The 17,214-nt window shown below is 39.9% G+C and overlaps 1 protein-coding gene across 6 annotated transcripts; it reads right to left on the bottom strand.

Annotated features, from left to right (window-relative positions):
• Nucleotides 1-10,912: 10,912 nt before the first annotated feature.
• Nucleotides 10,913-14,885, bottom strand: LOC147453271 (pentatricopeptide repeat-containing protein At2g33680-like). 6 transcript variants are annotated; one of them, XR_015188960.1, is made up of 4 exons: nucleotides 11,980-14,885; nucleotides 11,616-11,749; nucleotides 11,443-11,536; nucleotides 10,913-11,316 (listed from the first exon to the last, which is right to left on the bottom strand). XR_015188960.1 is itself a non-coding variant. In XM_086518699.1 (2 exons), the coding sequence occupies exons 1-2, from the start codon at nucleotides 14,650-14,652 to the stop codon at nucleotides 11,729-11,731; spliced, it is 2,694 nt and encodes an 897-aa protein (XP_086374825.1). In that variant the 5' UTR covers nucleotides 14,653-14,885; the 3' UTR covers nucleotides 10,913-11,728. The 6 variants fall into 6 exon arrangements, 1 of the variants encoding a protein (XP_086374825.1); XR_015188961.1 differs by having other exon boundaries at nucleotides 11,435-11,536; XR_015188962.1 differs by lacking the exon at nucleotides 11,443-11,536.
• Between the last annotated feature and the right edge of the window lie 2,329 nt (nucleotides 14,886-17,214).

Consider the following 17,214-nt stretch of genomic DNA (forward strand, 5'->3'; position numbering starts at 1 on the left):
TTTTCTCAAAAGAAAGGTATTGACTTCAATGAAATATTTTCTCCTGTTGTAAAAATGAACTCAATTAGGCTTGTCTTAAGCCTTGTGGCTGCTCATGATTTAAATCTCGAGCAAATGGATGTAAATACGTCATTTCCTCACGGTGACTTAGAGGAGGAAATCTACATGCTTCAACCAAAGGGGTATGAAGTAAAAGGTAAGGAGAAAATGGTTTGCAGAATAAAGAAGAGCTTGTATGGTTTAAAGCAAGCATCAAGACAATGGTACTTGAAGTTTGATCGATGGATGTTGGATCATGGATTCACAAGATGCAACTCAGATCACTGCGTCTACACGAAGAATTTGGGAGATGGGAAGTTCATCATCCTAATGTTGTATGTTGATGACATGATGATTGCAAGTGCTAACATGCAGGACATCAAAGACCTAAAAGAGGAGCTATCTAAATCTTTTTCAATGAAAGATTTAGGTGCTGCAAAGAGGATACTTGGTATGAAAATATCAAGGGACAAGACGAAGAAGACAATAAAGCTATCTCAAGAAGGTACTAGAAAGTTTTCCAATGCAAAATGCAAAACCAGTTTCTACACCTTTGGCTGGTCATTTTAGACTAACGAAGGATATGTGTCCAAAGACACAAGAGGAGCTAGCCTATATGTCTAAAGTTCCATATGCTGCAGCAGTAGGTTCTCTAATGTATGCTATGGTCTGGACAAGGCCAGACATTGCACATGCAGTGGGAGTTGTGAGTAGGTTCATGGACAACCCAGGTAAAGAGCATTGGCAAGCTGTGAAGTGGATACTTAGGTATCTAAAAGGGACAACAACAAATGCTTTGTATTTTGGAGGAACTGATATTTTTCTAGAAGGGTATGCTGATGCAGATATGGTAGGTGACAAAGATACTCGAAGGAGCACTACTGGCTATGTGTTCATGGTTGGAGGCACAGCAGTAAGCTGGGCTTCAAAGCTGGAGAAAGTGGTTTCACTTTTTACCACGGAAGCAGAGTATGTAGCAATGACGGAGGCAAGCAAAGAAATTCTGTGGCTTCACAGATTCTTAGAAGAGCTTGGATTCAAACAAGAAAATTGTGTCTTGTACAGTGATAGCCAAAGCGCTATCCATCTTGCGAAGAACTCAGCCTTTCATTCAAGGACAAAGCACATTGAGGTGAGATATCACTTCATACGCACTCTTTTGGAAGAGGGACACCTAAAGCTAGGAAAGGTGCATACAAGTGAAAATCCTGCAGACATGTTTACAAAGGTGGTCAACAAGGAGAAGTTGAGCTTTTGCTCATCTTCAATCGGCATTCAAGGATAAGAAGCCAGAATGGAAAGCAGTCACAGGTTTGGTTTGGAGATCAGTCTCCAAGTGGGAGATTGCTAAGTATGGAGCCTGATTTACCCTTGTAATTTTTTGTGGTAAAAGCGCACATTTGTAAGGCCCCCATTATGAGGAGAAGCCATCGTGCGTGAAGGAAAATCACTCACCGGAAACCAAAATTTTCACGGACAAGAATCAGGGGCAACTTTAGAGGCCTCGGGGACGGAGGCCCCCGAGACTTTTTTTCACCGGAATATTCCTTTTCGCCGGAATATTATGGCCGGACGGCGGCCGAAAAGTGGTTAGAAAACAACCGGTCGGTTGGCCGGTGGCCGGTAGTCAATGCCGATGGCCGGTGGTCGGAATTCAATGGCCGGTGGCCGAATTCAAAAGAGGACTTGTCTTCTCAAAGGCGGCCACACATGGGCGGATTGGAGGGTCCGATTTGGACTTATTCGCACAAGGGCGACTACACATGGCTGCCTCTCATAAGAGAGGGCAGCCCTTTTGGCCTATAAAAGGAGGCCATTTCTACACACATTTCATAGTGTGAAGTTGATGCAACAAGGTGAGTGTGAGGTGGTGAGAGTGAAGCAAGGCGGGAGCTCTATCAAGGGTTTAATCCCTTTGTAAACTACTACTTCTTTTGAAGTACTAAAGCCATTGAGTGGCTGCTTTCCCGTGGACGTAGCCCACAGTGGGTGAACCACGTATATCGTGTGTACTCTCTCTCTCTCTCTCTACTCTATAATCTCTTGTGTGTGAAATCTATCTCTCTCCATTAAGTAATCTACTCAAAAATCTATTTAGCTACGTCTTATTTCCTAACAGAGGTTTCCCCTCTTGATTATGATTAGCAACAACCGCATGCATCGCTTACAGAATCCGCGTAGAACCCAAGTGAGCAAGCGGTGTCATACTCTCAATAAGCTAGTAAGAGTTTATGGCAATGGCGAAGAGAGAGAGAGAGAGAGAGAGAGAGAGAGAGAGAGAGGGAGAGAGAGAGAATTGGGGATGCTACTAACCAATAGGCATGAAAAATCCCGATAGCACTCTATCCATCACACACACAAGAGGATAATCAACTATTAAATGACTGTACCTAACAGTGCAAGGGTTAATAACCCATTAAGACAAATACATTAGAGGTATGTTCACACATTATTATTGAATCAAAGTAACCTAGGTTGTTTAGAGGTGAGTTCCACCAACAGTTACTCCAATGGATTGTGCCAAAGCCAAGAAGGTACATGCTAGGGTTTAAACACTACCAGAGAGCTATAGATCATAGGCATTAAGCGACAAGTCCCTAGGACAAAAAACTTAGGTTAAGCAACGGTGTTTAAGGGTGAGGTCAACCCCAATGTTTACAGAAAGGTTTAGTCCCCACTGAAGTATCTAATTCTTTAGTCACACCCAAAGCAGGCCATCCTCATCATTATATTCAAGCCAAAAAAATGGTGCAAAAAGGGTATTAGCCCCAGAGGGAGGCTATAGTATTTCAGCCTTTAATGGGAGGTTCTTCAATGCATAGGCTCAGGTCTAGATTAATAAAATAGTTAACTAATTTGAGATAGATATTTCAAGGTGCAGGAAAAGACAATAGTCTATAATAGATTGATAGTGGTGTGTGTGTGTGTGTGTGTGTGTGTGTGTGTGTGTGTGTGTGTGTGTGAAATTGAGTTTAGGACGAGTTCCACCCGGTGAATACAAAAATTATTTTCTAGAACCAAAGATAGGTTATACAAGAATGTATAGGGGTGAGATCAACCCAAAGAAAACCGACACCCACACTCTACTTAAGTCCAGATATTGTACGACGGAGTTTGGTCCTAAAGAAGAGCTACAGTTGTTGAGGCAGCTATTGGAAGGGGCTTTTTTAATAAAAAAATTTGAATAGAGCTAAGCATTGTTAACAGTTAGAGACCTAACTTTCCATGTATAATTAGATAGGCCAAAAGTAAGCCACATATAAAAGTGACACGTGTGTGTGTACCCGCCCTTACCCAGGCACCATACTCAATGAGTCAAAAAATGGTCCATTGAGTATGGGCCTACTGCCTCATCAAGTAGATGAGAGTAGCATAGTCAAGTATGAATCCAAAGAGCAAATGAACCATCCATCCAAGAGTAGTCCATTTACTAGTAAAATGTTCTTGAAAACATAAAAATCAAAATAATAACATAAAGGTAATAATTGTGGATTAACCTGCAACCTAAAACCAATAGAGTCAAAGATTGCATTAGCATTGAGCAGGAATCCAATCCATAGACAAGGAAAGACCACCTAAACCTATCAACCTAACAAGAAATTATAAACAGTGGGTCCATCAATGCCTATAGACACAAATCTCCAATGCCCACATCCTAGCAATCCAGGAGAACCTTGTGTTTAGGACACGTGTGTTGTGATTTTTAGACTTATACATATACACAAAAAAACATAACAATACAAAAGACAGCTCTCTTTAGACAAAGGATAAGGATTAGCACAAAAATGACTCAGTCTTTGATTCATTTTTGTACATCACAACAAGAATGAGATAGTGATTTCTACATAAGATAGTCAAGAATAATTGATTCAAAAGTGAGAGAGGTCAAGTTCGACAGTGACAGATAGCAGCAAATCCAAAAAGATCCTAAGAAAATATAGAGTCCTCACCTGCATGTAAACAAGACAACATATTTGTTAGCCTTGAATATGTATTATACGTGTCGACGAACCCTATCAGTTGTTGTCCATCTCCTACTTAAAACCTTTTTAACTTATGCCTACCATCCAAATAGTGAAAGATATCCACAAGTATCCATTCTCAGAACAATTGATATGAAGTTGTCACTTGTTTTTTTTGGAATCAAAAAGCCATTGCCCCTCTAATCAAGTGAAAAGTGTGTTTCCTTTTAAATTTGTTTTAACTTGTGATAAGAAGACCATCACTCCTTCAAGTCCACATGAGATTATAGGTTATAAATAAGGTTAATAGTTACCCCAACTTTTAAAGGATTTCGTACATATTTATTTTAAATTAAGTTCCTATCAAGAGGTTATCACCCCTTCTGATCCAAGTGTTTCAACTAATCTTTATGTCCTAGAGAAGTCATGATATGAAGCTTCTTAGCCAAGCCACTTCTAGTTTTCAAAGGTACATGTTTATATAAGAAATAAATTCTAAAAAGATGTGTCACAATCAAGATCTCTTAACTAACTAGTACTAGCAAGGTAATCTGTCAATATGAGTGCTCAATGATCACCAAATTCAATATTTTTAACAGGCACACATATAAAAAAAAATTATATGTAAGAAATTAGACATCACTACTGTGGGAGTTTCCCCAAATTGTACCATCAGTATCGGTATCTAAAAAACTTCCTAGTATTCAAAACTCAAAGTAGTTCCATAACTAAAAAAACCAGAAGAAATCCAACTACCTTTCATATCTTAAACACAGATTTGTTTATGAGTATATTGCAGTATGAGTGATCAATTATTCCGATAGTACAACCATACTAGATAAAGACCAATTGGCAATGATTTTTTGAAGATTTGTACAAGCCTATAAGAATCTATACAAAATAAATAAATGGTTTTTAGGAACTAAAGGTTACAAAAGTTTTAAGAGTTAAATCCTTCCTAGTCAAAATGAAAATAATCAAAGCTAGCTAAGCTGAGAATGCAAAAAAACATACATTATTGTGATATGAATAGGCATTATTCACATCCATATAAGCAATACGTGAAGTAGGCTTAAAAGATTGCACAACCCACAGACTGTAATAAAACTGCTTAATTTTAGGGACCCAATAGCTATCATTCATGGTAATCAACCCCTAAGTTTAAGTCATTTAAGGTTGCCATCCCAACCCTAGGTAGGTTACATGCTATCATTCAAAAAGATCAGCTCCAATGGTTACTTTGATTTGATAGAAAAACACGCCTTCATATCCAAAAAGCAGTTGTAGTGTTTTTAAGTTTAAACAATAGAGTATTGAAAGTTTGATAGCTCCATATCAACAAATCAAGTCGAGCCTATAATCGGTGAGCAGCTCCAAGAGAATGTTTTTTTTAAATTGTTCCATGAGAAGGAGCTCACATTTGCTCAATCAATCTCATGGCATTTATAAACTAAGAAAAACTTGAAAAAATCTAGGTAAAGCACCACTTTTCATCAGAAAATAGTGACGGATCATTAATACGATGCATATAACAAGAAATATCAATGCATGTTTTCACACTAGTTAGTCTGATGTCATAGTTTGTAAACCCCATTTTTTGTAAAAAAAACCAGTTATGGCGACAGGAAAACCAGAAACCATTTGCAAACATTTTTAATAACAATGGTACGACACCAACCTGAGAGGTGGTGCTTTGCTCAATCAACTCCATGATGCAAGACTTTAGTACATGAAGCTAAGCTCTCCCCAAGATTAGAGGTGTAGCAGTATTATCAATAGAAAAACGAAGCCCTCAAAACTATCTTTCCAACACACACACACACACACACACAACACAACACAAATGAAGGCTTAGTGAGGGCAAGAAGCATCCCTCACGTTTATATAGAGTTTTTCCTATTGATTAAGGACATTGACAACCGCAAGCATCACTTACAGAATCCGTGCAGAACCCAAGTGAGCAGGCAACATCATCAATAATCTAGCAAGAGTTTATGGTAATGGTGCGCACACACACACACACACACACACACACACACACACACACACACACAGAAGGAGAATTGGGGATGTTGCTAAGCAATAGGCATGGATGATCCCAGCAACACTCTACCCATCACGCTCGGGAGGAGAACTAGCCATTAAATGAGGTACTTGAATCAAAGTTTAGAGGTGAGTTGCACCATCAATTATTACAATGGGTTGTGACAAAGCCAAGAAGGTATAGGCTAGGGTTCAAACACTACCAAGAGAGCTATAGATTATAGGCATTAAGTGGCAAGTCCCTAGGACAAACAACTTAGGTTAAGCAAGGTGGTTTAAGCGTGAGGTCAATCCCTATGTTCACAGAAAGGTTAAGTCCCCACTAAAGTGTTTAATGGTTTAATCATATCCAAAACAGACCATCCTCATTATTATATTCAAGCCAAAAAAAAATGGTGCAAAAAGGGCATTAGCCGCAAAGGGGGGCTATAGTATTTCAGCCTTTAATGGGAGGTTCTTCAATGCATATGCTCAGGTCTAGCTTTAAAAAATAATTAACCAGTTTGAGACAGATATTTCAAGGTGCAGGAAAAGTCAATAACCTGTAACAGATTGACAATGATGTGTGTGTGTGTGTGTGTGTGTGTGTGTGTGTGTGTATGTTGAGCAATGTGTGTGTGTGTGTGTGTGTGTGTGTGTGTGTTGTTTTTAGACTTATAGTTATACACAAAAGAACATAACAGTTCAAAAGATAGCTAGCTTTAGACAAAGGACAATGATTAGCACAAAAATAACTCAGTCTTCAATTTATTTTTGTACATCATAGTGAGAATGAGGTATCATTCTAGTGTTTTGTATATAAGATAGTCAAGAACAACTTATTCTAAAGTGAAAGAGGCTAGGTTTGATAGTGATGGACAACAGCTAAGCCAAAAAGGTCCTTAGTAAAGATAAGAGTCCTCACCTGCATCCATATAAACAAAACAACATATTAGTTAGCTTTAAATACATATTACAGGTGTCAATGAACCTTTCAATTGTTATCCATGTCCTACTTAATACCTTTTTAACTTATACCTACCATCCATGTAGTGTTCAATTTCAGTAAGTATCCATTCTCAGAACATTTAGCCACATATGAAAGTGAGATATGTGTGTGTGTGTGTGTGTGTGTGTGTGTGTGTGTGTGTGTGTGTGTGTGTGTGTGTGTGTGTGTGTGTGTGTGTGTGTGTGAGTGAAATTGAGTTTAGGGATGAGTTCCACCCGATGCATATAGACAATATTTTCTAGGGCCAAAGATAGGTTATACAGGAATGTATAAGGGTGAGATCAACCCAGAGTAAAGCAACACCTGGACTCTGCTTAAGTCGAGATATTGTAGGAAGGGTTTTATCCCTAGAGAAGCGCCACAGTTGTTTAGGCAATTATTGAAAGGTTTTTTTTTTTTTTAATTGAACGGAGCTAAGCATTGCAGTTTAATAGTTAGAGACCTAAGTTTCCATGTATAGGATAGGCCAAAAGTAAGCCATAGATGAAGTGATGTGTGTGTGTGTGTGTGTGTGTGTGTGTGTGTGTGTGTGTGTGTGTGTGTGTGAGAGAGAGAGAGAGAGAGAGAGAGAGAGAGAGAGAGAGAGAGAGAGAGAGAAGGTGATGTTTGGAACACTTGGGACTTGGGCCTTAGGGGTGTAAAGCCATTGAGGCCACTGACACCTCCAAGTACTCTAGCCTATGAGAAGGTGAGAGGGAAGGAGATGTTGGAACACTTGGGACTTAGGACTTAAAGGTGTAAAGCCATTAAGTCCACCGACACCTCCAAGTACTCTAGCCTATGAGAAGGTGAGAGAAGGTGATGTTGTAACACTTCGGACTTAGGACTTAAAGGTGTAAAGCCATCAAGGCCACCGACACCTCCAATTACTCTAGCCTATGAGTTGTACGCATGAAGTAAGCCACGACCACTTGCTGCATATATGAAGGTAAGCTTATTCAACAAAATGTGATGGGTCAGCTATGAATTTTTCCAGACTAGGAGGAAAGAGAAGTTCTAATGCATGTATCTAGTATCACAAGAGCTTTTTGACAAATTCCTACAATAATTCTCACATTTTGACTTACCACAACATCATGTGCTTTTATGAAGGAGGCACCGCATACCTAGCTAAGTGCAGTTGGGGTAGAGGATCACTAGCTAGGTGGGCAAGCCGGTGGTCCCCTAACCCCCAAACACACCTAGCTAGGAATGCAATGCCTCCCGAGCGAAAGCTTGTGATGTTAAACATTACGTGCAAAATATGAGAGAGAACCCATTTTCCTACATGAGAAAAATTGTAAATCTTCTTGTGTATATAAATCTTTTATAACTTTGTCTTTACATGAGGTAGATCCAAGAGCATGGCATCTATGGGAGGGAGCATTGGAGCTTGCAAAATTTAAATTGCAGTGCCTCCGTGGGGTTTCGTGCAAGCTTGCGATTAATAGATTACCGTGGCTAAATTCCATTAAAAGATTAGAGGAATTTGAGTAGGAATGAGGATGTATTGTCCCCAAGTAGTAATGTTGAGTTTTACATGTAGATAAGGGCACATTTATATTCCTAAATTTTGGCTTTTCTTCCTTGGCAACTATGAACTTGTCTGTTATTTTTACCTTGATATTCTTGTTGAAGATCCACATCCATATCATATTTTCCCTTCATTCTGTTTCTTGGATTATGTCCCTTGCTACTCTTTTTCACATGCTTTTTGACTTCTCATATGCTTTCAAACTTCTGTGTAAAATGCAAGAGAGAAGATCTAAAATTACATAGATTTTTCTATAGCTAAGCTTGCTAGTTAAATATTAAAAAGGGGGATCTTTTGACATACAAAACACTAGGTTTTGAGCTATTTATTTGTCATCCGGTTTCATGTAAATTTAATTTCAATTTAAAGCTTGAGAAAAGTGATATCAACACACAATGGAGCTAGTGAAAGACTTTATTCATGAAGCTCACAAAGTATTGGCTGGCTAAATTTATGTGCTCGGTTTTATAGGGAATTGGGAAGAAGAGTTGGAAGATGTAATAGAACTAGGGAAGATCTCCTTCATGCTTGAGAATGGAAGTGTTGATTCTTTATAGAAGCAGTCAAATTTCTGATGATTTTTAGAGCATATATATATCCTAAATAGAAAAGCTATTCTTCGATGGCTGGATTATTTGATTTAAAAGAGAGAAAGATACCAAAGCCCATGCCTGAGAAGCTTAAGGAGAGAAAATTAAAAAAGAAGTATATTCAGGTACCAAACCCCATGCTTAAGGGGAGAGGGAAATTTTAAATTAAGAAAGAAGAATACACAAACATTAAACCCCATGACTGATAAGCTTGAAGAGAGAGGGAAGTTTTTAATCAAAAAAAGAAAGTGTGAAGAGATTGTAGCTCATTACTGTTATGTGTCCAATCTAAATTTTATGGAACTCTTTGATTGCAAGTGAGCTACTAATATGATCATTGGTGTAGTTTTGCCCCAAAATGATCGACCAACAACTTCTAAAAGACAAGAGTACATACAACAAGGCTTTGACACAACTATTTGCTATAACAAAATGGAAGCACTGTTTGCTTGGTGCTTTGGAGTTTCAATGATGCTTGAATAAAAAAACTGAGGGGCTTTCTATTCAAAAGCAATTGAACTCTGTCAAGGCATTCCTCTTATCAAAGAATAGCAAAATCGGAGGGTATCTCCATAACATGGATTGTCGGCATAACTCAAGCACAGAGACCACATGGTTCCACTTAAGTGATTATCGAGGGAGTTAGCTGTAGTGCCTAGCTTTGATATAGATTTTCTTATTTACAGTTATGAAATCTGAATAGCCTAAGGTAGTTCTTGTATCATATTCGGACAAGATGCCATTTTCGGGAGCCGTTGTTGACAGATTTGATATCGAGCTCAGAATGAAAATTGCAAAGCCTCCACTCACATGATCAAGCTGAGAGGCTGAATAAATTTTACAATATATATCTGAGAGCATGGATGAGAAAACTTAAAAAATCTAGGAACGGAAAATCAAATTATTAAATCAAATGGAATTTAGAGATAGTACACACCATTAAAATACAAAAACATATTTAACCTAGAAGCAAGGGTTGAGGTTTACATCTCCTTGTCCTCTAACAGAAGCCAAAATGTTTTGAAAAATGGAGAACTAAACAAGAGCTATCAAAAGTGGCATTAAAAAGGTTGAGGATAGAGAGAAAGCATACTCACCCTATATTCAAAGGAAATTCTCTTGTATATTCAAGGGAGACAGGCAAATTTCTCAAAGAACAACTGAACAATATATGTCCCAAAGCTATCAACTAGGTAATGTTGACCCTTCATATCGCCAGATACAAATAAGAAGAATGGAAAGACCGTCAACAAGTGGAGTGCATCCAGCACTCCTTGTGAGCAAACAAAAGAAGAAACTAGGTGAGAGCAGACCTTGTGGAAATAGAAAAACTCAAACCACAATCTTCCCACATGAACCTGCAAGACTACCGCAGAGAGTGTGTATTAGAGAGAAGAGGAGTGTTCTATTTGAAAGGGCAGTAACATGAAGAAAGATGTTTGCAGATGTTTCTTCTCAAGGACGAACTGTGATTACGCTTACAGCAACACTGCCGAGAAACATGGTCTGGTCAAGTGTTACATATGACCAAGCTCCAGAATTAATTCGACGCAAAAACAGCAAGGGGTACACATAGGCACTAGGAGAGCAATGCCAAAGCCTAGCCTAGTATATGTTCGACTAATTTTTGTTCCATGCATAGGATGTTTGAAGTAACACAAGACCTATCTAATGCACGCAATGCAATAAAAGAGATCAAGCATGAGAAAGTGACAATGTCAAGAATTTACACAAAACAATAAAGTACGCAAATAAGCACCATCATATTCATACAACCTTTGAGCCAGAATATCACTTTTTCTGAGACATATCAACAAAAAACTGACACCACCAGCTCAAAAGCGCTATCCCCCAGCTTATTTTCATTGGTACAGCCTTCAATTAAGGTAGCCAAGTGAACAACTGGAAGCTCTGCACCCAGTTCATTATATCCAGGTGGTGTATAATAGTTGTCACCGATATGTCTTCCATATAGAGACCCACACATACAACAAAAATTTTGACTCCTTCATCGCATGCACATGCCATTTCCACTCAAGGATAAAATGGCAGATACATTCAATAGTCCTGTGCTCATGACGTTACCTTTCTTTGCAGAAAATGTAGATCTCCCTGAACAAAATTGGCCTCCGTGTGGCTGCTTTGTCCTCCTACCTCCTTATTATCATGGGCCATCATAGACTGCAAAATAGAAAGAAACCAACACTCCTTTTAAAGCTATCTTCTTGTGCATTTTCCAGTAGCATGCATGTGAGAATCCTTTGATTATTGTCATGCGTAAAATCAAAAGCTCCTTTGCCTTATTACAAGAAACAAGAATTGGCTGGCTTATCATTCTGTCCCTCTGCTCTTTGCTTTGTCAATAGCCTCTTGAAGGCCTCCGGCCACCCATTTTGTGATCCTCTCATTCCAAAAAAAAAAAATCCTCAATCTCTGAACAAGGCTTACAACACCACAATTTGGAAACCAAAGGACCTCACCACAAATCTGTTGCCACCTTCATTTCAGTGTTGAACTTGTTGCCTTACGCATAGAAATTTGTGAGTTGTAATCTCCTTGGTTTGTTTCCAAAAAAGGCAAACACCTCCAACGTCTACCTTTGCCCCAAGTGAACCTGATAAGAAGTGCATTGCTCAAATATATCAATAATACATGAATTGCCCTAGTCAATATAACTGCCCTATTCATGAACAGATCAAAAAATTAGAGACAGGAATCTTTTGATTCATACTTAAACAACTGACTTTGTTGAGAAAAGATCTAAAAAAAAGAGTTAAGAACAAACAAAAAACCAAACATAAAAGAAATCCACTTACAAAATAAATTAGGTAGGAATCTGATTACCTGTTTGTCTGCTGAAGTTGTCTGTGCTGCCTGCTTTAGTAATCTCAGACCCTCAATTTTCTTGGCATTCTCTGACATGCCCGCCTCCGCATACATGTTACTCATGCACACATAAGCTGTTGCATCAAGCTCATCCAATTGTACTGCATTTTCGAAAGCCCACCTTCCAAGGCTAGTATTTCCCCACGACCTGCTAGCACTCATTAGAGTATGCCAAACTACAGAATTGGCAGAAAATGGCATTTTTTTTAAAATCGCCGCCGCCTTATCAACTTGGCCAGCACGGCAATAGAGGTCAACCATGCAATTATAGTGCTCTGCCCTTGGCATAATGCCATAGTCTGTGCTCATGAGATCAAAGTAGGCTTGGCCGTTGTTCACTAGACCTCTGTTACTGCATATGCTCAGCAAAATTGTGAATGTGATCAAATCTGGGTCATTGCCCTCCTCAATCATCTTATCAAACAATTTGAAGACACATTCATAGTTTCCTTGCTGAGCATATCCTCCAATCATAGCATTCCAGGAAGACACACTCCGCGATTGGAGCTTGTCAAATACCTCCTGTGCTTTCTCCAGAAGGCCACACTTCACATACATATCTAGCAATGCAGTACAAACAGTAAAATCCTCTTTCAGCAGCCCATCCTTAACAATGTGAGCATATATGTCTTGGCCCATGTCTGCTGCTCCAACATAACCACAAGCTTTTAGTACACAAGCAAATGTATGTGAGTCAGGAAAGAGGCCTTCATGTTGCATACGATCAAAACAGCTCAATGCTTCTTTACCATGGCCACGTTGGGCATATCCTGTTATAAGTGCTGTGTATGAAACAACACTTCGAACAGGGAGTTCATTGAACACCTCTTGTGCTTTCACAAGCGCACCGCATTTGACATACATATCTACCAAGGCATTGGCAATAGCAACATCTTTTTCCAACAACCCGTCTTTCGCAAACTGGATATGAATTTCCTCACCCTTTTCCAATGCTCCTATGCTGCCACATGCTTTCAAAACACACGTCAATGTTATGCCATCAGGAGAGTGTCCCTCAAGCTTCATTTTCTCAAAACACTCTAGGGCTTTTTCGCCAAGCCCATATTGCGCATAGCCTAGCATGAGTGCATTCCAAGAGAAAACACTCCTTACCGAAAGATTGTCATGGACTCCTTGTGCTGTTTCAAGTATTCCACATTTTGCATACATGTCTACCAATGCATTCGCAACAATAATATTTGTGCGTAGCAAACCATTTTTGTGAATCTGTTCATGGATTTCACAACCCTTGTCCCCAGCTAAAGCGCTACCACACGCTTTCAAGATGCAAGTAAAGGTGATTGCAGTTGGAGAAAGGCCCTCTTGTTGCATCTGATCATAGCACTTAAGCGCTTCTTCACTACGCTCATGCTGCACATAGCCTGCTATAAGCACATTCCACGTAACTTCATTACGTGTTGAAAGCCCGTCAAGCACTTCTTGTGCTTTTTCAAGCATACCGCATTTTGCATACATTTCTATCACCGCATTGGCAACAACAATCTCTTTACTCAATAGCCCGTCCCTAATAACTTGATTGTGTATTTCTTGGCCCTTGCTCACCATTCCCAAATTGCTACAAGCCTTCAATATGCAAACTACAGTAACAAGATTTGGAGAGAGACCCCCAAGCAGCATCTCTTCATAGCACTTCAAAGCCTTCTCATCATGTCCATGTTGAGCATATCCTGACAAGAGGGCTGTCCAGGAGACTACATTTTGGACTGGAAGCTGACAGAACACTTCTTGTGCTCTTCCAAGTAGGCCACAATTGGCATACATATCCACCAATGCAGTGCCAATAACATTCTCTTTTTCCAGCATTCCTGCTTTCAAAATTTGAGCATGTATTTCTTGGCCATGGTCTACAGCTCCTAGAATAGCACATGCTTTCAAGATGCAAAGAAGGGTTACGGCATTCGGATTAAGGCCCTTGAGTTGCATCTGTACATAGCAGTCTAGAGCTTTTTCACCATGGCCATGCTGAGCATACCCTGCAATCAAAGCCGTCCAAGCTATAACACTTTGAACGGGAAGACTGTCAAAAACGTCCCGAGCTTTTGTGAGAAGACCACATTTGGCATACATATCTATCAATGCATTGCCAACAACAGCATCTTTTTGTAGTATCACATCCTTAAGAACTTGAGTGTGTACTTCTTGGCCCTTGTTTACTGCCCCTATGGTGCTACAAGCTTTGACAATGCATGCAAAGGTGACAGCATTTGGAGAGAGACTTTCGCACTGCATTCGACCAAAACATTGCAATGCTTCATCACCCTTATTGTGCTGGGCATATCCTGCAATTAAAGCATTCCAAGAGACCGCATTTCGAAAGAGAAGCTTGTCAAACACTTCTTTTGCTTTAGCAAGTAGGCCACATTTCGCATACAAATTCACCAAGGAGCTTCCAATGAAAACATTCTTTTCAAATAAACCCTTTCTGGCAATCTCAGCATGAATTGTGTTGCCTGCATGTAGATCCTTCAGCTTAGCGCAGGCCTTTAATGAGGTTGTAATAGCGAAAGGTTCACCATTACATTCGTTACTGAGATCACCATCTCTGAACTCGTCCTCTTCCTGTTGAGCATCATAGCCCTTTAGACTTCGTTCACATGTGCTATTCTCCATCTCCCCGCTTTCTTGCTCTTAAGGAGGATCAGAATTCACAAAGACGCTTCCATTAATGTGCCCCTCGAGTCTGGGATGCAGTGGGCACATGCGCACGTCCATCTTCCAGGCAAGGCGGAAGGCAGAAAGTGAGTGTGCCATGACCATCAGGGTGGGACGCGCAGCATACATGCCTCTGTTTTCCAAGCAATGTGGAACGTGCAGACATAAATAGACTCTTTTCAAATTTTTTTGGCCTGGAAGACTGAAGTTGGTACTCTTTCTCTTTGTTCTCTTTGTTCGGGGTGGACGTCCGATGTCCGACCACCCACTCTTTTATCCTTCATATACCAAAAAATAAGGGTTCTTCTCATTTCCACCCACACAACCGGGCACTTTTGATTCAACCCTTCCTCGTAATGCACTGCACCACACCGCACTTTGCACACACGCTACCGCTCACGTGCACACTCACAACTTGTATCAGAGCACGGATGCTCGATCGTTTATGACGGTTTTGTCACGGCATTCTCGAATCCGATGAGATGCAACAGCACGGAGCTTGGCGGCATTAGATCGGAGGTGAAACTAGCTCTTTTTTAGCATGCATATAAGAGTAAGCATTCCCTTCTACTAGCAACCATACCATCATTAACACAATCATTAATAGCAAGCACCATAAGCCAACCATAACTTGCACACCATCCAAGAAGACTACCAAATGTCGCTTATAATTTCACTTCCCTTGCAACATCGATAGATGTATTGGTTTACCATCTTCACCCCCTCTAGCTTTTGAACCATTGTGTATATTTTTGCAATCTAATTCCACACCATAAACATCTCCGCTTGGTATATGTGAATCACCATAGAAAACTACTTTATATTGTGTTACTCCATCCACACCATCACCATCTAAACATGGAAGTACAGAAACATCTGTGAAAAATTGTGGATGGAAACGAATATTTGTGCTAGGATATATGTGAGAGAAAGAGAGGAGATACACAACTCAAATATGAGAGACGCGATGATATAGTGAAAGAACTAGTTTTATTGATAAGCCAACTGTCTTTGGATACAATGTTGGTACTCTGAAGTACTTTCAGGCACTCACAGAGCTATTGTTGACTATCAAAATAGGTAATGTAGTCTGTCATAACAAATTCTTAACAACACCAAAATGTATGAGCTTGATACTTCGTAAGTACTGGCAAGTTTTGGTACTATAAGTACCAAAGTAGATGAATTTGATACTCTATAAGTACTAAAGTTTAGTATTGTCAGTACCAAAACAGGTAAATGAACCACCTAGATACATAGTATTGTACTAAGTGATAGACTGAAGGGTTGTTTCCCAAACCCAAGGTAAAGGCTTTATTCCCAAGTACAATGAGTGTGTTTTCCCAACTCACAACACTCAATACGAGATGATCTAATGCCTCATGCTAGGTGTGAGTGTGAACATCACCGCAAAGATCACTACATAATGTGTAGTGAAATCCTTGCTCTAGTCCAAGCTCATCTTGGGAATATGTACTAGGTACTAGGCTCTAGGCACTTGTGTACACCTAGTGCTAGGTACAAAGTGTGTAAAAAGGCACAATCGGAGCATACTCTGCTGCACTCTTTTATAGATAGTGCATATGACTCCCCCAAGCAAATTATGGGGATCCCTATGGTAGGTAGATCCTCCATGATGAGATCTTGCACTCTTCTATAGTTAATGTAGATGACTCCTCCAAGAAAATTATGGGGGTCTCTATGGTAGGTATATCCTCCTATGGTGGGGAACAACGTTACTTGACACTCCAAGATGAGATATTGTGTCATTAAATCTAATATCTAACCAACCCAAATGATTTTCTCATATTAAACTGATCATTTAATGTGGGATAATAAACGGGAACAAGGGTTAGAATATAGACATGTGCTTACGGATCTATCTCAACACGGGGCCAATGGTAAAGGAGTCCAAATGAGAGATGGTATGTAAAAGAGCAAGGTTAACTAATGGAGCTTAAAGGGTTAGCTTCATTAAAGACCTCCAATGGTTAGTGTTAAAAGTCCTTTGACCTTAGGCAAGCTAGGGCTGAGCTTGAGGTGGGAACCCGACCTAAGCTTGAGATGCTTGTCGTGCTTGATGACTAAGGTGCTTGAGGTGCTTGTCATGCTTGATGACTAAGATACTTGAGGTGCTTGTCATACTTAATGAGGAAGGTGCTTGAGAAGCTTCCTATGCATGGGGGGTAAGGTGCTTGAGTCAAAAAGAGACCCTACAAACTTAATGAGGAAGGTGCTTGAGAAGCTTCCCATGCATGGGAGGGTAAGGTGCTTGAGTCAAAAAGAGACCCTACAAACTTAATGAGGAAGGTGCTTGAGAAGCTTCCTATACATGAAAGTCCCAAAGTTAGGGGAATCTTTGACTTAACCTTCCATTCACCCAAAGGGCACCCCTTTCCTCAAAGGGCATATGGGACACATGTCAGACTCTCCCTATGCTTAACCACATGGTGTGCTTGAATGCTATTGGTTGGGCTAAAGAGGGGTCCAATGAGCTTCTAGTTCCTTCCAAAAAATATC

This window comes from Adiantum capillus-veneris, chromosome 8 (genome assembly GCF_014529385.1).
Source record: "Adiantum capillus-veneris isolate H3 chromosome 8, ASM1452938v2, whole genome shotgun sequence".
NCBI classification, from domain to species: Eukaryota; Viridiplantae; Streptophyta; class Polypodiopsida; order Polypodiales; family Pteridaceae; genus Adiantum; species Adiantum capillus-veneris.